The sequence below is a fragment of the Syngnathus floridae genome, chromosome 18, assembly GCF_059516105.1.
Source record: "Syngnathus floridae isolate MCC-2025c chromosome 18, RoL_Sflo_1.0, whole genome shotgun sequence".
NCBI classification, from domain to species: Eukaryota; Metazoa; Chordata; class Actinopteri; order Syngnathiformes; family Syngnathidae; genus Syngnathus; species Syngnathus floridae.
The window spans coordinates 9,204,382-9,228,276 of record NC_142430.1 but is presented as its reverse complement, the minus strand read 5'-3'; the positions used below and the strand labels follow the sequence as shown (position 1 = coordinate 9,228,276).

At 40.1% G+C, this 23,895-nt stretch overlaps 5 protein-coding genes and 2 long non-coding RNA genes across 28 annotated transcripts in view; 3 read left to right on the top strand and 4 right to left on the bottom strand.

Annotated features, from left to right (window-relative positions):
- Nucleotides 1–4,756, bottom strand: part of ogfod3 (2-oxoglutarate and iron dependent oxygenase domain containing 3) — a 48,599-nt gene extending 43,843 nt beyond the window's left edge. For 8 of the 9 annotated variants that reach the window (XR_015854176.1, XR_015854177.1, XR_015854180.1 and 5 more), the window contains exons 1-8: nucleotides 4,531–4,756; nucleotides 3,769–3,995; nucleotides 2,808–2,883; nucleotides 2,655–2,697; nucleotides 2,299–2,363; nucleotides 1,968–2,024; nucleotides 1,735–1,888; nucleotides 895–1,018 (exon numbers count right to left, since the gene is read on the bottom strand). Coding sequence is in view for 2 of the 9 variants with exons in the window: in XM_088360765.1 (XP_088216891.1) it covers nucleotides 895–1,018; nucleotides 1,735–1,888; nucleotides 1,968–2,024; nucleotides 2,299–2,363; nucleotides 2,655–2,697; nucleotides 2,808–2,883; nucleotides 3,769–3,995; nucleotides 4,531–4,598 (814 nt within the window). In the remaining 7 variants the exon portion in view is untranslated. The remainder of the gene's footprint in view (nucleotides 1–894; nucleotides 1,019–1,734; nucleotides 1,889–1,967; nucleotides 2,025–2,298; nucleotides 2,364–2,654; nucleotides 2,698–2,807; nucleotides 2,884–3,768; nucleotides 3,996–4,530) is intronic. The other variant, XM_088360764.1, reaches the window with a different exon arrangement.
- Nucleotides 4,757–4,799: 43 nt separating this feature from the next.
- On the top strand, nucleotides 4,800–7,211 carry hexd (hexosaminidase d). 2 transcript variants are annotated; one of them, XM_088360756.1, is made up of 11 exons: nucleotides 4,800–5,023; nucleotides 5,101–5,216; nucleotides 5,290–5,377; nucleotides 5,447–5,611; nucleotides 5,686–5,869; nucleotides 5,960–6,031; nucleotides 6,146–6,344; nucleotides 6,415–6,576; nucleotides 6,650–6,757; nucleotides 6,824–6,910; nucleotides 6,996–7,211. In XM_088360756.1, exons 1-11 carry the CDS (start codon nucleotides 4,937–4,939, stop codon nucleotides 7,165–7,167), a joined length of 1,440 nt encoding a protein of 479 aa, XP_088216882.1. In that variant the 5' UTR covers nucleotides 4,800–4,936; the 3' UTR covers nucleotides 7,168–7,211. The 2 variants fall into 2 exon arrangements, with proteins under 2 accessions (XP_088216882.1, XP_088216883.1); XM_088360757.1 differs by having other exon boundaries at nucleotides 4,875–5,023; nucleotides 5,121–5,216.
- On the bottom strand, nucleotides 6,897–15,710 carry cybc1 (cytochrome b-245 chaperone 1). Of its 2 annotated transcripts, XM_088360767.1 has the most exons (10): nucleotides 15,513–15,710; nucleotides 13,070–13,139; nucleotides 12,069–12,182; nucleotides 8,998–9,168; nucleotides 8,517–8,604; nucleotides 8,396–8,437; nucleotides 8,142–8,312; nucleotides 7,926–8,070; nucleotides 7,683–7,847; nucleotides 6,897–7,125 (listed from the first exon to the last, which is right to left on the bottom strand). In XM_088360767.1, the coding sequence occupies exons 5-9, from the start codon at nucleotides 8,602–8,604 to the stop codon at nucleotides 7,700–7,702; spliced, it is 594 nt and encodes a 197-aa protein (XP_088216893.1). In that variant the 5' UTR covers nucleotides 8,998–9,168; nucleotides 12,069–12,182; nucleotides 13,070–13,139; nucleotides 15,513–15,710; the 3' UTR covers nucleotides 6,897–7,125; nucleotides 7,683–7,699. The 2 variants fall into 2 exon arrangements, with proteins under 2 accessions (XP_088216893.1, XP_088216892.1); XM_088360766.1 differs by lacking the exon at nucleotides 6,897–7,125 and having other exon boundaries at nucleotides 7,170–7,847; nucleotides 15,513–15,705.
- Nucleotides 9,463–13,510, top strand: narf (nuclear prelamin A recognition factor). Its single transcript, XM_088360758.1, has 12 exons — nucleotides 9,463–9,743; nucleotides 10,142–10,214; nucleotides 10,299–10,364; nucleotides 10,453–10,581; nucleotides 10,652–10,784; nucleotides 10,951–11,085; nucleotides 11,468–11,586; nucleotides 11,678–11,807; nucleotides 12,055–12,127; nucleotides 12,295–12,432; nucleotides 12,512–12,669; nucleotides 12,731–13,510. The coding sequence occupies exons 2-12, from the start codon at nucleotides 10,149–10,151 to the stop codon at nucleotides 12,976–12,978; spliced, it is 1,395 nt and encodes a 464-aa protein (XP_088216884.1). The 5' UTR covers nucleotides 9,463–9,743; nucleotides 10,142–10,148; the 3' UTR covers nucleotides 12,979–13,510.
- Nucleotides 15,711–16,136: 426 nt separating the features above from the next.
- LOC148382942 (uncharacterized) lies at nucleotides 16,137–20,796 on the top strand. Of its 3 annotated transcripts, none has more exons than XR_015854132.1 (6): nucleotides 16,137–16,220; nucleotides 16,479–16,528; nucleotides 18,172–18,366; nucleotides 18,618–18,697; nucleotides 18,796–19,509; nucleotides 19,712–20,796. It is a non-coding gene; the product is annotated as an uncharacterized LOC148382942 (long non-coding RNA). The 3 variants fall into 3 exon arrangements; XR_015854131.1 differs by having other exon boundaries at nucleotides 18,793–19,509; XR_015854133.1 differs by lacking the exon at nucleotides 18,618–18,697 and having other exon boundaries at nucleotides 18,793–19,509.
- On the bottom strand, nucleotides 18,140–20,375 carry LOC148382943 (uncharacterized). 10 transcript variants are annotated; one of them, XR_015854124.1, is made up of 12 exons: nucleotides 20,240–20,375; nucleotides 20,030–20,183; nucleotides 19,917–19,949; nucleotides 19,784–19,823; nucleotides 19,574–19,719; nucleotides 19,445–19,497; nucleotides 19,286–19,369; nucleotides 19,121–19,209; nucleotides 18,985–19,037; nucleotides 18,790–18,903; nucleotides 18,611–18,733; nucleotides 18,140–18,534 (listed from the first exon to the last, which is right to left on the bottom strand). It is a non-coding gene; the product is annotated as an uncharacterized LOC148382943 (long non-coding RNA). The 10 variants fall into 10 exon arrangements; XR_015854122.1 differs by having other exon boundaries at nucleotides 18,611–18,717; XR_015854121.1 differs by having other exon boundaries at nucleotides 18,611–18,717; nucleotides 19,131–19,209.
- Nucleotides 20,797–21,865: 1,069 nt separating the features above from the next.
- Nucleotides 21,866–23,822, bottom strand: LOC148382941 (sulfotransferase 2B1-like). The gene is made up of 6 exons (XM_088359954.1): nucleotides 23,573–23,822; nucleotides 23,001–23,212; nucleotides 22,791–22,917; nucleotides 22,611–22,699; nucleotides 22,351–22,531; nucleotides 21,866–22,277 (listed from the first exon to the last, which is right to left on the bottom strand). The coding sequence occupies exons 1-6, from the start codon at nucleotides 23,709–23,711 to the stop codon at nucleotides 22,168–22,170; spliced, it is 858 nt and encodes a 285-aa protein (XP_088216080.1). The 5' UTR covers nucleotides 23,712–23,822; the 3' UTR covers nucleotides 21,866–22,167.
- Nucleotides 23,823–23,895: the final 73 nt, after the last annotated feature.

The following is a 23,895-nucleotide window of genomic DNA, read 5'->3' as shown; positions in this document are numbered from 1 at the left end:
TAAATGACACATGTCGTGTTATTTTTTTGTTTGAACAACATCCATCCATCTATCTCTTCTGTTCTACTACAAGTATGTGTTGCAAGGTTTGGGATTGCCGTATCCTACTTTAGGAAACTGTCAACAAGATGTCTCAAAAATTGGCTCCCCCTCTCAAAGGAATACCTTTGTGGATTCTTTTCATGGCATAAATAATAATTCATTAAATTGACTTTACCACCATTCATTTAAACTTCACCAGGCTTGTGACCATTTGCATTTTGGTGACTTGAAAATGATCAATTCTGTAAAATCAATTTAATAAAAAAGTAGCCTGGAAAGTATTCACATTAAATATTTAACTTCATTTTTGCGTAGTTTTAAAATATGGATACAGTAAAAAGTACAATAAAGTTGTTTATAAATTCAAGGTCTGTAAAAAGAAATTTGTGCCATGTACTTAATAATAAAAATAAATAAAATCATCCAGCATTATACCACAAAATGATGATGTATATAAAAATACTTGGGCATGGATAAAAGCAAAGCGTGGGCTTGTGATGTACAACAAAGGGAGGGAGGGAGGGAAGGCAACTGCTTCAGCACAGCATGGGGCAAACTTTCAACAATTACTGCACAGTGTTTGACTTCAGTCTGTTCTCAAGTGAATTCAATGCAACGTCATGTATAATAATGCCCAAATTATTATGATGGATGTAATGCCAAGTCCAAGTCATGCAATAAGACCATTTGACCTGCACCTCTAAACCGTATGAGTCAGTACATCACTTAGCAAGATTACGCTCACACTATTAGATATTCACTATAATCATTCTCTCATGAGCACTACTTGATTACCATTGTAATCATAATGGATTACATCTCAAATAATTTGAATAAACAGTTGGTATTTACCTGCCTTTGGTTCCACTGTCTTATTGCCATTTTGGTCCATAAAGACAAATCTTCCTCCAGTGAAATCAGAGCCATAGTCAGAAAGGTACAGAAGGGATGTGTAATCAAATGAGCCATAAGTCACCTGAGAAAAAAAAAAAGGATTTTTATTTAAAATATGTCATTACAATCTGTAAACTCACACAAATTGATAGTCTAGAGCCCGAAACAGGCAACCTAAAATAGCTAGCCGAGCATGACCAAAAGTTTACTTGTACTGTACGTCTTTCCCTGCTATGAACAAAACACACTTTGAATTGCGTCAAAATACAATTTGGGCTATGACACACTAATCGCTGCATGATCGATGGGAACTAAATATGCTATCAAAAATGTCAAAGTCAATTTACATTTTAATGAGGGTGGGGGGTTAGCAATTACCCCTCCAAAAAAAGACAGCGCAGGGAAGGCAAATCCTTCCCGGTTCAATTCTTTCTGTCACCCATATACAGGGAGAATAAATGAGATGACCAATATTGATAGGGCCACACAAAACCAATATAACACTGCAAATATGCCAAATGGCAATGCAACAGGAATATACAGTGTCATCATTGTAGTTTTTAAATAATGAAGAAATAAGTGAATTTTCAATTTGAATCGTTGCAAGATATTGGCCCCGAGAAATACACATTAAAAGCGGGCCTCCAACATGTGGGTTATGATGAATGTCTTCCCAAAAGTCATTGCAAGTTCTTTCCATAAATATGCAAATGAATAAAAGCAGAAAGTCTATAGAGTCATTGCATTTTCACCTCTTACTTTTTAAAGAGACTCAGACCCAACATTAACATTAAATACCTTATCAATGTGCGGGTGCCAGTACTCGTCATGTTGGGTCTTAGCTATTGTCGAATTGATCCTGGAGAAGAAGGTGGGCTTGGTGAGGTACATCACTGTTTGGTCCAAACCAAACGCCTCAGCGATTACGGATTGGATTCGCTTGCGTACGTCTCTAAAAATGAAAAGAAACAAAATTGAACACTGTGAAATAAAAGCCTAGTTGCTTTAAAATAACAATTGCAATTGTTCACCTGTAAAGTTGAAAATCCTCTTCTGTGAACACATCCTGGATCTGTTCGCCAAAATATCTGGAATCATCATTACCAAGGAGTCTGTGAGTGTGACTAACAGGATTGTATGTGGACAAGAATGCAAGGCAGAAGCCGCTGCTCCCAAGGCGAATCAAATTTTATTGCCAGTTCATGGCAAATGGATGGGCTATCGAGTAACAACCTGGAGAACAAAACTCAAAAAGCAATATGAGGCAGATTGATGACAGCTTGAGACAACCCATTTCCACATTACGCAAGATATTCCGGTAGTATCATAAAAAAAGATGTTATGCTCGCAATAGTGTCCCACCTGTAAATGTTGACAAATTGTGGCCCCATAGACAATGCTCCTGAGTGCAGATCCAAGATGGAGGCCTTTTAAGGTACAAAAAAAAAAACAAAAACATTTAGCATTGAGGGGAAAAGAACTGTATACATTTTTTTTTTAAGGATAATAATCCAGGACTGTTTAATGTAGAGAAATAGCTAAAAACCACTATGGCCATAATTGGGCCAAATGGTGTTCTGTTTCCATGCAGGTATTTGCAATTTCAAAATGTGTTCCAAGAACATCATTCATGAGAAGAAACATTAAAAATAAGTGGAGAGGAGCGCTGACTGTGCAACAATTAAAGTTCATCTCATTTTATTAGGCAATATACTCACCCCTCCCTCTGATCCAGCCAGTTGAAGTCCCCTCTCAGCCAGGCTGTTTCAAAAACACCAATAAAAATGATATACTTGTCCCTTCAAGGCAGTGAAAATACATAAATGGCAAATAGAAATCGGACAGATTGTTTTCTGTTTAGCAGTATTCACCTCCTCAGGACCTGAGCTTCCTCCCTCGTCACTAGGCCGTCTGCGACGGCACGCCCGCACTTCTGAGGGGTGCATCCTGAAAAATAAAGGAACATCTTCAGATACTATATTATCCTGTTATCTTGATTAGGCAATCTCCCTCTTACTTGACAATCACATCCTTTTCAAATTAAGAGCAAATTAATTACAACATGAAGCACTGGTGGACTCTTGCCCGTTTTGTCCATTGTAAATTACAACTACTCCCCAGGTCCAGCACTGTTATATTTATTATTGCTGAAATGTGTTATAGTGATATTTTAATGAACTTTCACAGTCCAACTGCCTCCTCCAGTGTAGCTTTAAATCTCCTATTTCAACATTGTGTATGTTGGCTGCAGTGGAGAGTAGAACATTTCAAGAGTGTAATGCAAACCTGGACATGTCTGCTGCATCACATTCCAAATAAGGGATATCCATTTATTATTTATACTTGGGTATTCAATGAATTTGTGATACATGGAATTATTATACCAGTCCTTGAATATGAAGGTGGGACAAGAGGCAAGTGGGAGTTTTGTGTGGCAGTTATTCAAGGTTGAGCCAGCAGCTCCTGTCAAGACAATGACAACACCTCAGCGGGTGTCAAGGTGAAACAGCTGCAACATTAGACTGGGTAAAAAAGAAAAAAAAAAAAAACAGTTGGTGGCCCTTTTTTTAACACTCATAAATCACAATTCTGGCATACAGCATTGCACCAAGTTCAGGCTCATTAGTACTCCAGTTTTCTACCTTTACAAGCCTGCTGCCCTCTTGTGTACACTGGGGAAACTTCCAAACCACACCCTACCAGATTGATTTATTTCCACCATTTTTTCACAAATGATTGAGTTTGATTGAATGCCATTTAATTGATCATGCAACAGATGCACACTCTCTTGACAACATATTCATTCCAGGGGTGTCAAAGCAAAAGCCTCACCTGGGTAACGTTTGTAGTTCTCATAGTCTTCGGAGCACTGGACGATAAAGACCCTGGGCTCGGGGGACACGTGCTCACGCTGGCTGACCAATGTTTCCGTTATGCCACTATCCAAGGACGTGACATATAGCCATGCTGCTGCCCCACACAAACAAAGACTAACCAGCAACAAAGCGGTTAGGCTTCTGGAAGTCCACCAAGCAGTGCCCTGCCGCAGTGCATTGCCCCTGACAAAAGAGATGGGGGAGAGAATCAGATTTACAAACTATTAAGTGTAAAAGAAGCCAGCTACTCAAATTTTCTACAGCTATTGATTGTTCATTTTAGGTGCATCAGTTCTGGAAAGTTATATTCTAAATACAACAATAATCTACACATAATACAACGTGAAAATATTCTGTTAATTAATTTAATGAATAGAAGCAAGGAACATCCATCCATCTATCCATTAAAAATTTAAATAATGATTGCAAGCTGGTATAATAGATTACAGCAGACAATAAATTACAATATTTCCATTTCCACCCAAACGCAACCCAACGCACGCATGCGCACACGAACTACGTTGGCCCAGTTGATTATTGTTGATATAATTAATGTCACCGACAGGAATGTGGAAACCTGAAACGTTTGATGTCTCATTCTGAATTCAAGTCACACGATGTTATTCAACAATTCAATATGTATCATACTAACATTATATTTCTGCAAAGAAAGACCGTATCAACGTTAAGTGAAACTGAAAAAAGCTTATTGGCTCACCTTTTGATTTTCTTCCCTATCTCTGTAGAATTCAGGCCTTTCGCATTTCGCTGTCGTACTGGCGCCATTAAAATTGTAGCCTGTCGTTTTGCTTTCTAAACACGCTGTCATGAAAGAATATTGTCGTTGCTTTGATTGCTAATCATTCTATAAACATTGCTTAACAGCCGCGCCACGAGCACCCGAATCCTTTTCTATTTCCGGTTTTGCGCGTTAGACATCATGATTGGGTCGTATGAAGAAAAAGCGATTGTTTCATTGGACAACGTGTGGTCCAATGAAAATGGACATCAGTGAGGGATGCGGAAATGACATGTTTTGTTTACATGTGTACTTGAGGAGTGATCATTCACAGACGGAAAAACACAAAACCTTATTTCTATTATAAATACCATCACAAACAAGTATGAATAATCCACCGTGGCCCAATGGTAAGAAGGTTGTTCACTTGGATTTGAAAGGTGCACCTCCGAAAGTGGAATACATTTACCAGGTAAGATGTCGCATGCAAATGACTGTGCTCTGTGTAAAAACCCTTATCAGATTTGCCCTTTCGTCTTCACCCTGCAGCTGATAGAATGCTTTTCTAGGCTGGGTGCAGACGGCCTGCTTGTCGAATATGAGGACATGTTTCCTTATGAGGGAGAGCTGACACTATTGCAAGCCACTGCCCAACGTGCATACAGGTTCGACTGGATAATGGAATTTATGTTGCATGTTAAGATCATTTATGAATGTGGGGGTCACTCTTGTTTGCAGCCGAGATCAGATATTATCCATACAGAAAGTTGCAAAATCTAAAGGTATGGAGATCATCCCACTTGTGCAGACCTTTGGCCATATGGAGGTATGACAGATTTTGTATTGTAATCCAGACTGTAGATAATTTGCTTCTTTTTTTCCCCCTATGATGTAGTTTGTGTTGAAGCATAGGCCCATGTGGAACCTGAGAGAGGTGTCAAACTGTGTGGGCACCCTCAATCCCCATAAGGAAGAAGGATTTAAGATTGTGGTGGAAATGCTGAGCCAGGTGGTGAAGCTGCATCCAGGTCTAAAGACACTGCATATAGGTGCAGATGAGGTAATGTAAACAGTTCATTCTTTTGTTTGTCTTTAGGTTTTAGCAATTAGGCCCATTTTCCCTTTTAATTTAAGGTGTACATGTTGGGTGAGGGTGAGCTTTCAAAAGTCTGGTTGGCTTCACCCGGACGCACCGTGGAACAACTATTCTTGAGTCACGTTGCATCTGTGGTCAAGTACATCAAGGAAACGTGGCCTCATATGACCATCATCATGTGGGATGATATGATGAGGGATATGAGTCAGGACACGTTGAAAGGTTGGTAGGAATTTATAGTATATAGAAATGATATATTTGTTATAATAAATAATAGAATTGAACATATCTGTTTTGCTCTTCTTGACACAGCTAGTGGTATTGTAGGACTCGTCCAACCAATGTTGTGGGATTACACCCCTAATCTGGATGTGAAGAAAACCGGTATGAACTGTGCCACTTTTGGTCCAACTCAACAATTGGTACTGTTTGTTTGTGATGATTATTAGGCCGTTGGAACAAAATATTTAACAATGGATCTCCAACTTTCTTGACTAGTGTCGCTGCTGGAGAAGTACTCAAGTGCCGGTATGCAAGATATATGGGCGGCCAGCTCCTTTAAAGGTTCCACCAGTGTTTACACCAATGTACCCAGCACACAGAGACATGTGGATAACCATTTGCAATGGTTAAAAGTGGCTGCATCGGTGCCCTCTGGTTTAAACATTAGGGGTATCGCCATGACAGGCTGGCAAAGGTAGGATTTTTTTTTTTTTTTTTTAATAGCATACCACCATTAAACTGCAGTTGTGTTTTCCTAATATCAGGTATGACCACCTCTCCGTGTTGTGTGAGCTCATGCCTGTGGGTCTTCCGTCACTAGCAGCCTGTCTCCAAACACTCATCCATGGCCAGTTTAGTCCTGAAGTTCAAAACAAAGTGATTAAAATGTTGGGAATCGCTTCTGTGGAGGTAGAAGCCATGGGAAGGTGAGGTCCCTAACTTTGTTTTTATCAAAACACTCACACGTTGATTCTCATTTTGCCTCGTGTCATGTTTAAGTACGTTTGAGGATGCCACCCTGTTCCCGGGAAGGAGACTAGCAGAGTCAATTGTGGATCTGGACTCGCTTCTTTGCCTTGAGGATCTAAGGTCCTTTGAAAACAATATGTAAGTAAATGCAACATATTCTAAATAAAATATTTGGCTTGACTTTGTCTTTGTGTGTAACCTTAGGTATGTACGAGGATGGTTCAGTCCTTACCACAGATCAAGGATAGCAAACCCTCTCATCATCGTGCAGATTCAGAGTCAAGCATCAATGTGAGCAAACACGTTACAATTTTGACATTATTTCTTGCCCGTGAAATATCTTCTGATCACTAATACTGCGATTTTGTCTCCTAAGGTATTTGGCTTTGTTGCAACAGAAGGTGGATGTTGTAAGAGAGGAGATGGTTAGTCTTTATCCAGATTCAACGGCACAAGAGTGGATCGATGAACATGTTAGCCCCGTGATGGCCCCCCTTCAGAGGATTCTAGATGACATCACAACATGCACAGTGGAGATAGTTCCGTAAAGTCATTTGTAAATTGTATTTTAATAAAGACAACGTACAAGCACTATTGGGTTTTTGTGTACAAAACATTCCATTAAACAGTAATATAAAATTGTAAAAAAACAAAATCCAACAGCAGGAAAAAAAAAAAAGATTTCAAGTTGTTTTAAGTAACTTGTTTGCTCCTTTGGACTTCAATACAGCCCTGATTCAGAATAAACACCTCTTTGGTTCACTAAAGAAATTCACGCATAATTTACTTTTGGTCACATAGAGCCCTTTTGATTGACATAGAGAATAAATAGGAAACTGTTCAGTAGGAAGGCACATTCAATTTGTTTTAAGATGAAAAAATGAAAGAAAATATCACATTCCCAAGCTACAATATTATAGTGGAATATTTTCTTATAATGCCAATACTCAAATTCTGTATTTGCACGCAGAGTACATAAGGTTTGTAAGTGAGCATGAACATGCAATAGAAGCATTATCTGAGCCATTGTTTTCCCTTAGCAATGACATCATCTCAAACTTACTTTCAAATGAGATGAGGTCATGGTTTTTCTTCTTCATCCTCGGATTCGCTGCTGTTATCCAAAAAATCTGCTTCCTCCTCTGCACACTCACTCATTTCTTTCTGCTCTTGCCGCTCCTCCATCCCCAAAAAGCGTTTGAGCAACACAGCTACAGCCTCCACATCACTGACATGGGGAAAAAAAGTACAGCGTTGAATTCAATTGTCTTTTATGAAACTTTTCACAATAACACACTTTCTCTACCTTCGCCCCCCAACTGTAGCACTCTGAGTCAGCGGGTAGGAGAAACCTGTAGCCAGACGCAACATCACCAGGTAGCCTTTTCCCAAATATCGGACTTTTTCTTCTTGGACACAGACATCCTGCAGATGCTTCAAGTCCAAAACAACTAAAGGATGGAGAAAAGCAAAATGATATACTTTGAATTTGTGCGCTCTGGAGTGACTCGCTGTTCCTTACCTTTCTCTTGGCCCCTTTTGCATAGCGTCAGAACTAAAGTGTACAAGCTAATGTTCTTGAGGTGAATGAGATTCTTCGTTTTGTCAAACACTGCCTCCTCCCACTCTTCCATGTTCTGAATGGCCACAAACAGACATCCGGTGACATAGAAAAGCTTCCACAAGATGCTATCTGTGTAGAAAACATGTCAAATAACTTAGTCATTCACAATATATTTATAAGTCAGGAAATGCTGTAATATTGAGATTTCACACCTGAGCTGTAGTAGGCTGCCGCCAACCCAACAGCTGCCATACCTGGAAAAAAAGTTGTTTTACTGCAAAAAATTTATTACATTTATTAAACCAAACTATACAAATAAGAAAAATAAAGTACCAATACAAAGAGACCAGGAACGGATGCCAGGGTCTCTCTTCAGGTGTAGCTTTGTAGAGCTGTGCTCCTCGACTACCATGTATCCCATCTAAACAGAGAAACAAAAACCTATCTTTATTAATTCTAGCGTTTCACCAGTCGATTGTTGCTAAAAACCTGTTGGGTACATTTTGCATGCTATTTATTCTAAAATTGCATGCATTTTTAGATGTCCATCTGTCAATTTTCTGTGAATGAGACTGTGAACACCAGTGTATCAAAGCTAATCTTCATGTTTCTAGAAAACCAAATCTAATATTTAAATGATATCACTACGTTGAATGTGGCAGTACTCATTGTATGTTGACATTGTTTTCTCCCAAATGTAACCATTTTGAGGGTTGAAAATGTGCAGGAAGCAAAACAAGTCAACAAGATGCTGTTACTAGTAGTCGTAGTACGTAACTCCCTTTTATAATTCAAAGAATGCTAAACATCTTACCTTGAATGAATCGATGTACGAGAGATTTCTCAATTTTTATTTTTATTCGAAATGAAAAGGTCCAGGATAATTGATGAGAAGATAAGGAAGTTCGACTCGTGTATTTTGTGGGCGACACTTCCTTCCTGGATGCGTGTGAGCTGATTGGATGGATTCGCTTCCGTTGGAATTCTAAATAAAACCATTTATAAAACCAAAATGAGTACGCTGTCGTCATTATACGACTAAAACAAATTTAAACTGTATTTGTAACATAATGTGAAAATATTGAACATAAGGAGGAAAACACTCAATTGTGCATTTTCTGCTTTGTACTCGCATTAGAAAACGAATTCATGCATTTTTTGACAGTTTTACTTAAATACTGTGGTAATGCATGATAAAATAAGTATTAAAACATAATAATGATCATTTAAAAAAAAATAAACAAAATCATCTTCCGGTCTGAGGGCTGCGTGCTGCGCAATCTGCGCATGCGCTGCTGTGTACTGTTGTTCACCTCACCGGGTGCGACGATGTCGCTGGATATGAATGGCTTCGGATTGAGAAATTCCGATTCTTTTAAAAACATTTATTATAAAATAACGCCTGAGTACTACACGGGTAATACCGGCCGGTGATTGCTTATATACTGACCCGCCCTAACCGCCTCCTCAAGCCCTCAGCGGTGGTGCTATGCGTCTCTTCGTCGTTTTCTGGTGCTTTTAACAAAGTCTGAACCTGACCTTTTCCATAAATAACCCGAGGTAAGTTTCGTAAATCTCAATGTCCTCCTCTCCAATCATTTTATTAAATGACCAAAACAATATATTATATATATGTAAACTTGGGAGTATTGTGCAGGATACGTCATTCTCCTCTCAGTCTGATTATAATCATATATATATTTGGTTTGACTTGATAATTTTTGTGCAATATGTATTTAATAATTCATTTAACATGTTAATTTCAGGGTACTTCTGGAATGTTCATGATAAGCAGGCTGCTTGTGATAGAGCGTTGGCACAGTATGGGGAGGGTGGAGTCATGTTAAACATTATGGAAATTCTTCATATAATTTACATTATTTTGGGAACATTTTACGTGGGACTTTTATATTTCTTAGAAAGTGCTGCCATCTAAATTTACTGCCCTCTATTTCTAGGTAACTGATGAACAAAATGTCTGAGCTCAGCATTGGGAAACGCAAGGAAAAGTGTGAAAACTGCACCAAGCAGGTGATTTCACTTGGATTTTTCTTGTACATGAATAAAAGTAGATCATTGATTATTTTCTAAATCTTGATCGATCGCTCGACACAGTGCAACAAGAAACAGAGCGATGGCGATGTCAGCTCACACCAAAATGGAGAGCCAGTCAATGGACAGGTAGAGTCTTATTTCTAAGTAGTCAAATTGAAAACACGCTGGGTTGTTGAAGATTATAAATAAAAGACTTTTGTCTTCATTCTGTTAGGAGAATAAGAGCTTACAGTTGTTGCTGAGTGCTTGTTTATCCTGCGATGGCTGTATGTCTGAGGAGGAGAGCCTGAAGATCTCTCAACAGAACTTGATGGAGATAGAGCGGGTTTTGACTCTCAATGAGGTACACACACCTCTGTAAGCTTTTGCATTTTTCTTGCATTTTGGTTAAGACCAATCTTTTTCCTCATCAGAAGTGTGATGTGACAAACCACAGAGTTCTGGTAGCATCAGTGTGTCCACAATCGCTTCCTTTTTTCGCCGTCAAGTTTGGCGTGGACATCGTTGAGGCCGCCGGTAAACTTTGCGGTTTTCTCAAGAGCCTCGGTAAGCTGATCGCTAACTCGACATTTGGAAATATATCCGCAATGTGCATTAGAATCGTATTCAAACTTTATGTAGAAATATTTGTCTTCTTACTTCTGCTTCCATAAAAACAGAGAGCCAATGGTGTGTGTGTTTTAGCCAACTTGCTATCTCTTTTCCATGCTAGGTGTGCAGTTTGTCTTTGATACCACTCTGGCAGCAGGATTTAGCATCATAGAGAGTCAAAAAGAGTTCATTCAGAGGTATCACAGGAGGCACCATGACTCCCATGCTTTGCCCATGTTCACCTCCTCCTGCCCAGGTAATCCAAAAAAAAAAGGTTGTTTGTGCTTATGCACCAAAAGTTGCATGTTTTAAACTCATGGCCACCTGGTGATAAAAATTCCATTCCGACCCGGCAGACCCAAACGTAATGTGAAGGTCTGCTGGGATCATCAGAGTGAGTTTCAACGCCCACCATTTTTTTTTAGCAATATAGATAAGAGTGCAGTGCAGGGGTGATAGATAGAGCGCTTATGTTCCACCACTCCCTTCTTCAGAAAAAGTGAAAATAAACAAGTTGGAACATTCTCACAGTGATCCATCCATTCATTCCCCTGTGGAAAATTTAGACAGGAAATATGGAATGATAATAAAATAATAATGATAATAATGGATAATTGCATGTTTGTACTGATCTACAGGTTGGATTCGCTATTCCGAGCGTATCCTCGGGAGTTTGGTCACACCTCACATTTGCACAGCAAGGTCTCCGCAGCAAATTATGGGATGTCTAGTCAAAGACTACTTCTCCAAACAGCAAGTGAGTGCAATTGAGGTTCCCACGAAGCCTGATCCAACAAAATATCAAAATGTTTTCTCTCTTTTTTTCCCCCCCACCTTTCTTTGAACAGAAACTAAATGCGGACAAATTGTACCATATAGTCGTGGCGCCTTGCTTTGACAAAAAACTGGAGGCTGTCCGAGAAGAGTTTTACAACAGTCTGCTGGAGAGCCGGGATGTGGACTGTGTCCTCACCTCAGGTTCAATACTCCTTATCTTTTACACGGTCAGCAGTTGTTCCAGAGGTCATGTGGACTATTGCGTTTGGGTTGTCACACAACAACAAAGATACATGCACTGTCCTGAATACCACAAATACCACCCCGCCCCTTTTCCTTCTCTGGGCTCACAGTAGAATGTCTCATTGTTAGTAATAATAGTTGGGAAAAAAAAATAATTGTCTATTTTAGATGCACATGTACTGAGAGATATTTTGTGACATTTCAGGGGAAATTTACTACCTGATGCAACAGAAGAAGGTCTCAGCAGAAGATTTGGACTCTTTTCCATTAGATCACGTGTGAGTAGTTGACCCCTCCGGTCACGAGCACAATCATATCTCCAAAACAATGACTCTGCAGGAAACCAAAAATACAATCACTTTAGATTGATCAATACTTAGTACATAACACTGACCATTAATATTAAAAATCATCTTAAATCTCATTTTCAAATTTGCTACTACAGGATTGGAGAAAGTGGAGACCCGGCCCTGGTTCGACACGAAGGTCGCGGTTCTGAGGGTTTTCTAGAACATGTGTTCAAGCATGCTGCTAAGGAGCTTTTTGGTCTAGATGTCCACGAGATCACATACAAAACCCTCAGGTGAGATGCGAAGACCAGAGTAGAGCAAAACTCTTTCATACCAAACAAACACACATGGGTTCTTATTTGTCTTCTGTAGGAACCGCGACTTTCAAGAGGTGATATTAGAACGAGACGGGGAAACGCTCTTGCAGTTTGCGGCCGTTTACGGCTTCAGGAACATCCAGACCTTGGTGCACCGCATGAGGAAGGGACGAGTACCTTACCAGTTGGTGGAGGTGCTGTCCTGCCCAGGAGGTAACTAATAACTGTCATACTCAGTAACACCTACTTCAAATCGTAAAACTGTTACTTTCAGGTTGCTTAAGCGGCCGCGGTCAAGCTGAGAATGAGACGGGTGGCGGCGTAGATAAACAACTCGTCCAGCAGATGGAAGAAGTCTACAGCAGCCTGCCTGTCACTCTCCCCGAGGTCAACCCCGCTTTGCAGACCCTTTATCAAGACTGGCTTCAGGGCCAGGATTCCCAGCCGGCATGCAAGTTACTACACACCCAGTACAGGAGTCAGAGTCGCACCCCCTTACAGCCACCTCACATGCAATGGTGAGGATGAGGGAACATGACTGAACACCATTTGATTGGTTCAGATTCTCTTCACATAAACTCTTACAACGATAAATTAAGGACCATCCCAATACCTTGTAGCAAGTGAGCACAGGACTCACAAGATGTAGTTCTTCCATTTGTCCGCTGGAGGGCAGTGTGTGTCTGTGGAAACAAGGGATAAGTTAAAAAATACTTTCAAGTCCTACAAAGATGTGTTTAGTGAGGTGGCAAGTGTGATGTCGTTGCTGTTGCCAAGCAATAAGCCAACTAAAACAACTTTTACGACTTTGGAAGCCAATGAACTGATTGGTACATTTGTTGTCTTTGCTGAAAATATACAGCAGCAGTGTTACAAAGATAACTATGCAACTTGATCACCTCATTCCATCAGTACTATGACAAACATTTTTTTAATGTACTGTATATTTTATTATTTTACAAAATCTGGGTTCAGCCACCAAAAAGAGATGTGATTGTTTTTTTTGTCCTTTACATTGTACACGTTGTTAATCCATAAATACATTAGCACTGAATTACTTGCAGCATCATTTTTTTTGGTCCATTTAGTGAATATTTAAAAAAAAAAAAAAAATCAGGAAAATAATTGCAGCACATTAGCTGATTAATCTTAAAATATAGCTTGCGTGTGATACATATTTCCTCTTAAACCACAAAGCTCCATTCAAGCAATCGTGTGCACGTCAGGTTCAGTCTGACTAGTTGGCTGTTTAGAAGCAGCTCTTATTTCAAGGATGAACACTCTCCGGTGGAGCTTTGTTCTTGGATTTCTCTGTCATTCATCTAAAGGGAACTCCTGGCCAGGTGAGGAATATCAAATCTGCTTTGTGTTGTTCACCCAAAAATTACGAATTGAAAGAGGAGTCATTTTTTTTAAAAAATCAATAAAAATCAATCTCTCCCTTCCAGTTTCACAGGATCCTTCACACACATCAGATGCAAGTGTCTCCTCATCTGAAATAACATGCTCCACCACGTTATCTGATCCAGCGGGAGTCTATGTAAGACATTTTCTCGGTCAACGTGACGTGCTGTACCTGTCCTTGAACAGAAGCGTGGTAATCAAGAGCACAATAGCTGCAGAATTCGAAGGGCGAATTCACTTAAGCGGTTTCCGCCATGCCATACGCGGCAATGGCTTCACGTTCAAGATTTCTCCACTGCAACTTGAAGACACCGGCTTGTATTACTGCAAATGGAACTTCTTCAGATTGAATGATTCAACATTGCAAACCCTCCACAGCAATGATACCCTGATCATTTTCAGAGGTACATTTAGTTTAAAATTGAAATGATTTCATAGGTTGTAATTAACAAATCCTTTTTTTCTTACAGATGTCAAACAATGCAGTAATGTTTTGCTTATCTTGATTGTTTTAACTGTGACTTTATTAACTGTCACAATAGTAGCAGTGGCCTTGATTATGAGATGGAAAGTAAGTTTCATTATTATCATTAAGTGTTTGGGTTATTTGCAAGAAAATAATAGTTTCAATTATTTTCTTTGCAGTTGAAAAGGACTTGGAGAAGTTCCGAAGCAACCAGAACTAACAGGTTACATCATCAGCAACAACACAGGGAGTATCATCCATGTATTGAAATGACTGTAAACGACACATACATGACTTATTCTGGAAACCATCAATAGCAATTTGAGATTAGCAGTCCATATTCTGCATCTTGCATACAAAGAAGCAAATTCTGCAAATATGTCAACACATTCCTTTTGCTTCTTTATGTTTTGCAGCCCTGTTTATGCCTAACACACCACATCCTGTTTCATTTTTGCCTAGTGTGAAATGTTAAAACGAAAATAAAGATTGTAAAGCATACATCTCAATGACTCTTTAATCATGAATGTTTATCAAACGTTGTTGCTCTAGCAGTGTACTACAATTAGTGTAAAAGCAAGTTAAAATATCAACAACGTCTATAAAACTGCCATTAAATATTATACATGCAAATAACGTGTTAGTCATCTTTCCACACGATACGTGCGTGCTTCACCATTTTGGTGTTGAACTTGCCCCCCAAGAAATTATGCAACAAATTACTACAAAATACTAATCATTCAGTGGTGTAGTGGTTAAAGCCTTTACCTCATGTTCGGGAGAACCGAGTTCGAGTCTTTCACGATTCAAACTTTTGCTCAAAATCTGCCTCGTGTGGGGCTCGAACCTTGGTCTCCCGAACACTAAAGTTATAAACCATTCTGCCATTTTAGCGGGGAATTTCGGCTTTTTTGTTAGCAAGTGTATTGTACATGTAGGACGTCTGGCCAAATGAAAAGGAAAAATTAACATGTTCATTTTACGTGGGGTTACATACAAGTGAATGGGGACACTGCCGTCTTGCGGTAGCTTGGCGTCATTACATAAACTGCTTAATAGACTCTCGAGTCAAAAGCCTGTATGTCCAATATCGTACGACGTACGTATTTATTTAATTCTGCTTATATGATGATATTTTAAACTAAACAGGAAACGTGCAAGTAACATCTCTAAAGACCCTTCTCACCCAGGTTGCAGTCTGTTTGAACGACTCCCCTCCGGACGGCGTTATGAAGCTCTGGACGCCAAAACCAGCAGACAGAGACAGCTTCTTCCCTCAGGCTGTTGCTCTGACGAACTCACACCACTCTTAAAGTCTCCGAGTCAGTGCTGTGCAATAACATCCTGCTCTCCACGCCTTTTTTGAATGCTCTGTATTATGTGTCCTCTCTGCACCCATTGCAGCCTGGTCATCCAACCCTCCCATCTGTGTTCTCTCCTCAAGGTTTCTCATTTCCCCTAGTTGGAGTTTTAAGGTTTTCCTTGCCCTCCTGGGAGTTTAAGATCAGGGGATGTTTGAGAATATTTGTCATTTTTCACATGTCACCTAAATGTTGAACAGAGGCTGTGATGGACCGAAGTCAAATTCCTTGTTTGGCACGCTCAAACATGGCGAATAAAAACGCTTGAATCTTGAAATGTACAGCAAAATACTCATATGTTTAAGTGTAAGCAGAATTAAAAACATACGTACGTCGTACGATAGTACTATAGTCAATGAGTAGTGTTAATTTAATTATCCGAACTAGTGTTGTATGCATGATGTGGGAGTGTCTTTTGTGCAAGTTGCCAAAGACGCGCTTTTTGGTGACTTGAATTGAGCTTTCTCGGCTACCGTAGACTTCCGCTTCAGCGAGCAGCTAGCTCTTCTGGTTGTTACCATTTGGGGTTTCGAGTGAGTCATGTCAACTTTATCCAAGCTCTTTTATTTGCTGTATGTATGTAAATGCGTACATGTAAACAATGACATGAAAGGAGAATCATTGTTTGTCGTTACATCCGTGGAAACTCGCTAGCTCTCGTGAAACCAGAGGTGGAGCGTTAGCTAGCACGCCCACAAGTAGCACTCACTCGGCTGTCAATCAATGGATCATCAACGAAAGCGTTTGACTTGAATGTTGTTTTTCCATGTTTTTCCGTGTCCAACTTGAAGACTGGAGGCTTCACGTCGGCTGCTGGTCGTCTATCTGCATATCTCGAAAGGTACCTCCCCATTTTCCATGTAGCATTATGCCTCTGGTGAATAGCAAGGTGGACCTTGTCCTGTTGATTATTTGGGCCACAGTAAAAAGAAACAAAAATAATTGCTCTACAGTCGTTAAAGTCAATGTAAGAAGTATAGTTTTGAAAAATGTACTTGCATTTGAACTTAAAAAGTATATTTTTGATCGTAGTTGGCACTCATGAAAAGTGAAAGTGTACCACTTTGCTCTTCAAATAATATGACTTGAATTTGAAAAAATATATAAATCTAAAAAAAAAAAAGAAAAATGTGTGTAAGTTAGGTTAGTTGGTAGTGTTATGTGCTTGAGGAGCTGATGTGTGATGTCATACTGTCATGGCACACCAGGGGGAAGGTGAGCACATGCAAGCAGCTGACATCTCTCACAAAACCTAAGTGCCAGCTACTGCACAATATCATCATCATCATCACCACACTGGTCTAGATGTGTTTTTTGATGACATTGAAGCAAACCAAGTTAGTCAGAAGCATATATTTAACTGACTTGGTTTGCGTCAGTGTCATGGAAAAACTTGTCCAAAAGTGACTGGTGGTGGTACTGTGCAGTACCTGGCACTTAGGTTTTGTCCCAGTGAGAGATGTTTGCACTGTTTGAATGTGCTCACCTTCCCCCTAGTGCCTGCCACGAGAAGTAAGTGACATTATCACCTGAGCTCATCAAGCACTTTTAAGCTGCTTCCATGCATTTAGGCAGGGCCTTTTCAAACTGCTTTTCTATTCAATAAATTGTTCAAGTGGAATGTGAGTCTTTGTGATTGATGAGCAAATTTGCTCATTTGAAGTCTTTCATGCTTGGTGGTCACTGCATTGACAAAGTACTGTTTCAAGTCTTGAGGTGGCCACTTCCAAACCTAAGTGTCTACGACTATGGACACACGTTTTCAGCCTTGAGGTGAGTGTCACTGCAACAGAGCCAAGTCTTTGCTGCTTCTCTCTGTCTCCACATGAGTCAAAATAATGCAATTGTACAGTTGCAGTCACTTTGAGTCATGTGGAGACCGAGAGAAGCAGTCAAAGACTTGGCTCTGTTCAGTGGCTGAAGGCAAACACTCAACTCCAAGCTGAAAAGAGCCTTCCAAAACCTAAGTGCCACTTTGCCCGCCTCCTAACTCTGCCCAATTTCAGATTGGCCAATCACGGCTCAGCTCAAAATTTGCATAACCACGCCCACTTTCTGACAGCCAATCAGAATGCAGCATTTGCACATCTGGCCAATCAAATTGCTTTATTTTAAGTAGACCACGCCCACTCAAACTCTAACCAATCACAGAGTACCTCATTTGCATATCCACGCCCACTTCTCAGCCAACCACGGCCCTTTATTCTCCTGGCTCCACCCAGTTTTGGCGCTCTCGACCAATCATGAAGCAGTATTCCAGTCACGTTCCGCCCCATTTCTCTAAAATTTCAGAAAAAAATCTGTAAAAAAAAAAAATCCAGAAATTTTTTGGGTGGGGAAAAAAAAAATTAAAAAAAAAATTTTTTAAATTTATTGAAAGAAAAGAAATGTTTTTGGTTTTGTTTTAAAGTTTAAGATGTGATGTTTGAAAATGAAGAGTTGAAAGTTTGTGTTATTTGTAATAAAGCTTTATTTCTTTTGCAGAGTAAACAATCACAACAAAGTAACAAGTTGGATGGCAATCTGCTCATTGCCGAGTGGTGAAGTGGTCGGCCAGAGGGACGAGTGGTGAAGTGGTCGGCCAGAGGGACGAGTGGTGAAGTGGTCAGCCAGAGAGACGAGTGTCGGCCAGTGGGACGAGTGTTACTCCATGCCCGGACCCAAGACAAAAAGAGATTGGTAAGTAAAAAGCCAAGTCAACGTTTTGTGCAGAAAAGGTTTTGGCATGAAACATACCAGTGCGCAAGCAGAGTTGTTCATGGCACCGACTATTGCAAGCTGCATAACCATGAAGCTGATTTTGTTCCTTGCTGCATGGCCCAGGAAGTTGATTTTGTTCCTTGCTGCCTGTCAGCAAATAGGAGAAAAAAATTATTGGACTAAAGATAAGATTTTGCAATGAGGAGCATTTAAAGTGCCTCACTTCTCAGGTTGCTGAGGCAGGAACAAGGAAACTGAATTGCTGCTGGTCTGCCGCTTTGTTCTGGTCCTCAGCTTCCGCTACAAGCAGGTACTTGATGGTGCTCCACACTGGACACAAAAATAACTGATACAAATTTTGAAACATGTTAGCTCAAATGTAATTTACTTTCCTCCTCTTACCAGCAGAGGGCCCTTCAGGCAGCACGGATCCAGGAGACAAGCCCAGAGTAGTTGTGGCTGAAGACAAACTGTGGCAGGCTTTGCACTTGGTGGACCAGGATTTGTCATCTCTGCCTGTAAAGAAAAGGAACATTGACAACTCCATTTAAGTTTACAGCTTTTATTTAAAACTGTAGACTGGAAGCAGGTGGTCACTGGTGCACATGCAGAGTTTCTGAAATGTTGCAAAGACTCTCCAGGGTGGACACCTGCACACAACACATACAAGGGACCCATCAAGCTGCCGTTTAGTACATTTTATTTGTGCGTCAACTCTGAAAATGAAGGCAACCTTGAGGAACCTCTGCATGGTTGGGGAGGGCTTGTTCCTATTTCAAACAGGTGGCAGATTTTCTAACTGCATCCTTACAGGAAAGTGCTCTGCAGGAAGAGGGAGGCATAAAAATAAAGCAGGTAAGTGCTTTTAAACAATGCCAAGTTTGTAGTAAGTTGTCACCTGTCAGCATGTTGATGATTCCACAGGTTCAAAACCTGTCAGCTCTTCACCAGTAAATGCAGAAACTTGGTCTTTTGGCCCCACCTGGTGGACAAAAGGAGGAAGAACATGCTGAAATGTTTGACATGTGTCAAACATTTGGACGCGTGCGTGTTTCACCAGTGAGGAATGGAGGGCAGCACCGGACGTCTCTCCAACCACAGCTCGCTGGTCTGAAAGACACGGTAACGTTACAACCATTCTGCTTTGACATTTTCACCCTAACAAGAAAATTGAGCAAGAGTAGACCTGCAAGTGTCTCATGAAGCCATGCAAGGACTGCAAGTCAGCCATTTTGGACCCTGCAGACAAAAGAACAAAAGTTTGCTTTAGTCAATTTGATGAGATGCCTTGCTATCTCAATCTGTCAATCTCCCTGTGTTCCAGATGCAGGCCTGTGGACAGAAATGAGAAGACCATTAGAAGCAGTCGATTGAAAGAGTTGACTTTAAAACTCACAGAAATTCGGCCATGACGGGCTCGTTTTGAGGATTTGCACCTGCAGACAAAGCAGACAATTAACACCAATGCATCGAAATACCAGTTTCCGTAATTCTGTTGTATTTATGCAAACGCTACTTTGTCTACTTACCTTCGGCCAAACGGCGCTGTCGTCCAGACGTTGCTAAATGTTGGTGCAAAAATAGTGTTAGTGATCTTTCCACACGGTGCGTGCTTGAGTTTTCAAAATGTACATGTACTTACCCACCGTTAAATGCTTCAATTATTTGATTGCACCAAAATGCACGCCAAATAAATGCGTTTGGGTGGTCGTTGACGACGCTAACTGCTAACGCTAGCTTCTGCAAACTTTTTAGCTTGCAAGATGGAGGAAGCACGCCCAAAGTGCATCTTGACGCTGAAAGAGAGCAAAAGTATTTAGTTTGAAATGGTTAACAAATATCGAACATCTACCTTGTCAATTCTGGAATGGAGTGAGGCTGGCACAGCAGGTGGACCAGAGCAGCGTGGCGCTCGCCGTCAGAGGAGAGTGAAAGACTGATCGTCGCGTTCTTGACGCCTTTTATACTCTTTTTGTGATGACGTCATTAGAAGAAGAAGAAAAAAGAAAAAAAAGTCTATCTCAGGCACTCACCATATTTGAAAATGATGCCCAAAGCGGGACTTGAACCCGGGGCTTCGGCACACCAACCCAAGTCAAAAACCACTTAGCTATTTTGGCTTGGAAATTTTCGAAGTTTTCTTATGTATTCATAGTATATGTCTCACGAACTAGATAAAATTACCAAATTTCCACAGAAATCCAGAACACCAACTGGTGTAATGGGTAAAGCTTTTGCCTTATGTTCGGGAGAACCGAGTTCGAGTCTTACACCAATCCAACTTTAGCTCAAAGACTGCTTCGTGTGGGGCTCGAACCATGGTCTCCCGATCGCCGGCTAAAGTTTTAAACCATTATGCCATTTGGCCGGCGAGACTGGGCGGTTTTTTTTTGGTAGTGTACTTTATAATTCTAACTTGCTCATACCTAGATAATTTTTATCAAATACTCCATTGTGCAGTCAGTAAAATTTTTGCCTTATGTTCGGGAGACCCGAGTTCGAGTCTTAAACTATTCAAACTTTAGCTCAAAGACTGCTTCGTGTGGGGCTCGAACCATAGTCTCCCGATCACCGGCTAAAGTTATAAACCATTCCGCTATATTGGCGGGGAAATTCGGCTTTATTTATTGGATAGTATATTGTACATAGCGGACGTCTGGTCGAAAAGGAAAATTTGACATGCTCATTTTAGGCTGGGTTACATACAAGTGAATGGGGGCACTGCCATCTCGCGGTAGCTTGGCGTCATTACATGAACCGCTTCATAAACTAGAGTCAAAAGCCTGTATGTTTAATATCGTACGACGTACGTATTTATTTAATTCTGCTTATGTGATGATCTTTTAAACTAAACAAATGTACAGTAAACTACTCATATGTTTAAGTTCTAATAACCATATTGTAACTGAAGTGGAAATATATTTTCATTAAAGAAGGAGCAATGATGAAATGGAAATGGACATGGTCATTTTACACCGGGTTACATACAAGTGAATGGGGGCACTGCCATCTTGTGGTAGGTTAGCGTCATGACATGAACCACTTTATTGACGATAGTCAAAACCCCATTAATTAAATTATATAAAATTATAATATTTAATGAAAATAATGATGACAATATATATATATAAAATACTACTACTAATAATAATTAATCAAATCTATACAGAAATTATCACGATAAATCATTATATAAATTATATATATACATACAAAATTATTATTTTATATTATTATTATCATTAAATATTACTATATTTTAATTTCACATAATTCAATTAATATAATATTAATTGAATTAACATATTGTATAAATTAATATAATATATTAATTTAATTAATGTATTAAATGGGCTTTTGACCATAGTCAATAAAGAAGTTTATGTAATGACGCTACCCTACCACAAGATGGCAGTGCCCCCATTCACTTGTATGTAACCCGGTGTAAAATGACCATGTCCATTTCCATTTCATGATGAAATGGAAATGGACTTGTTCATTTTACGGTGGGTTACATACAAGTGAATGGGGGCACTGCCGTCTTGTGGTAGCTTGGCGTCATTACATGAACCGCTTCATAAACTATCGAGTCAAAAGCCTGGGAAAAAGAGGACGTCTGTTCACCCTAATTTAACACACACTTATGTCTGCACTCCATCGAATTTTTTGCCTCTTTTTTTTAATAACTGAACATATTTAACATTTTATGAGCTCATCATGTTCAAGCCATCTTTTGTTCAAGTGCTTGTCTGTAAATGACGTTAAATTAAAATGGTTCTTTTAATCCCACGCAAATTCATAATCGACATTTTTCATGTTTTCTCTGTAAACAGCATCGAAGTTTTCCACTTCTACTGCTGTCAGTTGGTTTTTCCAATCTCCAGCTATTCCTGCAACAAAAAAATGAATACAATAAAAGTCATCCAATTCTTGATTGATGTAAATGAGGACTTAACAACACACCTTTCCTGAGAAATTGTGACTTTGTGGTGTCCATGATTTCATGGGGAACTGCAGAGTAGTTGGACATGTTATTCTTTTTCATGTTCTTGAACACACATCGCTCTGCTATCTTTTCAATCACATCATCGTCCAAGGTTTTCTCCAGGAACAGAGCGAGTCTGGCCACAGAGTCTTTAAGATCCTTCAATTTAACAAAAGTCACATCACATTTGAAAGTGTCACATAACAATGGCTGTGAATTGTAGTTTTTTTTTTTTTACCTTTATCATTTCTTCATAGCAGATGTAAAATATTCGCTCTTTATATTCAAGCCAGCTCTTTACGTGATCGAACCATGAGCCAAATATAACTAGAAAACAGATCATGCAATTTAATTCATAACAAAAAACATGATGCTATGATTATGCACTGTACAGTACTGTACATTGCAGATGAATCACCTTCTCCTTTGAGGAACTTTTGGAGAAACTCGCTCTGTGGTCCAGGGTCAACCAGGAAGGAGGCCATGGAACAATAATGGAAGGATGATGTGAATACGTCTTTGGGGTTCCTCATGACATAAATGACCTAGAGTGAGATCAAGATATCGGCCATTTTTTAATATCATTTAAAAAAATAATAAAGCACACTAGTAAACAAGAGTGTCTTACCTTGGGCTTAACTTGAAAGAAGGATGGTGGCATCATATGGGGAAGGAAATGGGTGGTGAACATGCGTGGTGATGGCCTGTCATCAAGATTGAGGCTGCAAGTGCGAGCCTCCTCCAGCCAGGGTACACGATCCCAGTTGTGGAGGGTCTCCACTGAAGCAGGATCTCCACCGCTCATGATCAGGGGGAGGATTTCTTGCATCCAAGTTGTACCTTATGAACATTTGGGTAAAGAGACTTTGTGTTTGTGTGCATTTATTGACTCGTTTGTGGTTACCTGGTCATAATATAAATCAAAACATTCAAAGTCTAACTGAGCACGCCTTTTTTGCAGCATGACGCTACCTGTGCAAACTAGTTGGGTGGGCGTCGTTCGTCATTTCGAAATACCTGCCTAAAGGTGTGCTGCAAGTCTTCCCTCTGCTGGACATACGAAGCAACGCAGCTTTAAGGTGCACCACTTTTGACGTGACTTTCCCCGCGTGTTTTCGAGTTCACTCACATTATTGTGCGTTTACTTTGAAAGAGTTCTTGTCCATTTCGGTGAGCTCATGCAAAACAGTCCCAACTTACCTGACTTGGGGTACGTCACAATGACAACGTCTTCTGGACGAAACGTGAACGTCTCGAACCGCTTTAAACTCTGCGGAGGGTGGATAAGAGTGGGGAGCAATACCCCTTTGTACACCATGTACAAGTCTGCCTCGGTCATTGTGCAAATGTGCACAAACTGCAACAAGAAGAAAATCTCAGCAGCTGCCCTTTTGGCCAACTCGGATTGACTTCCCCGGTCTTCTCTTGCAGACGTACGTCAAGGGGAGGCAACATTGCATTAGCCACGCCTACCGCCTAAAAATCAATCAATAAAATAATTGTTTACGATAGCTGGTCAACAC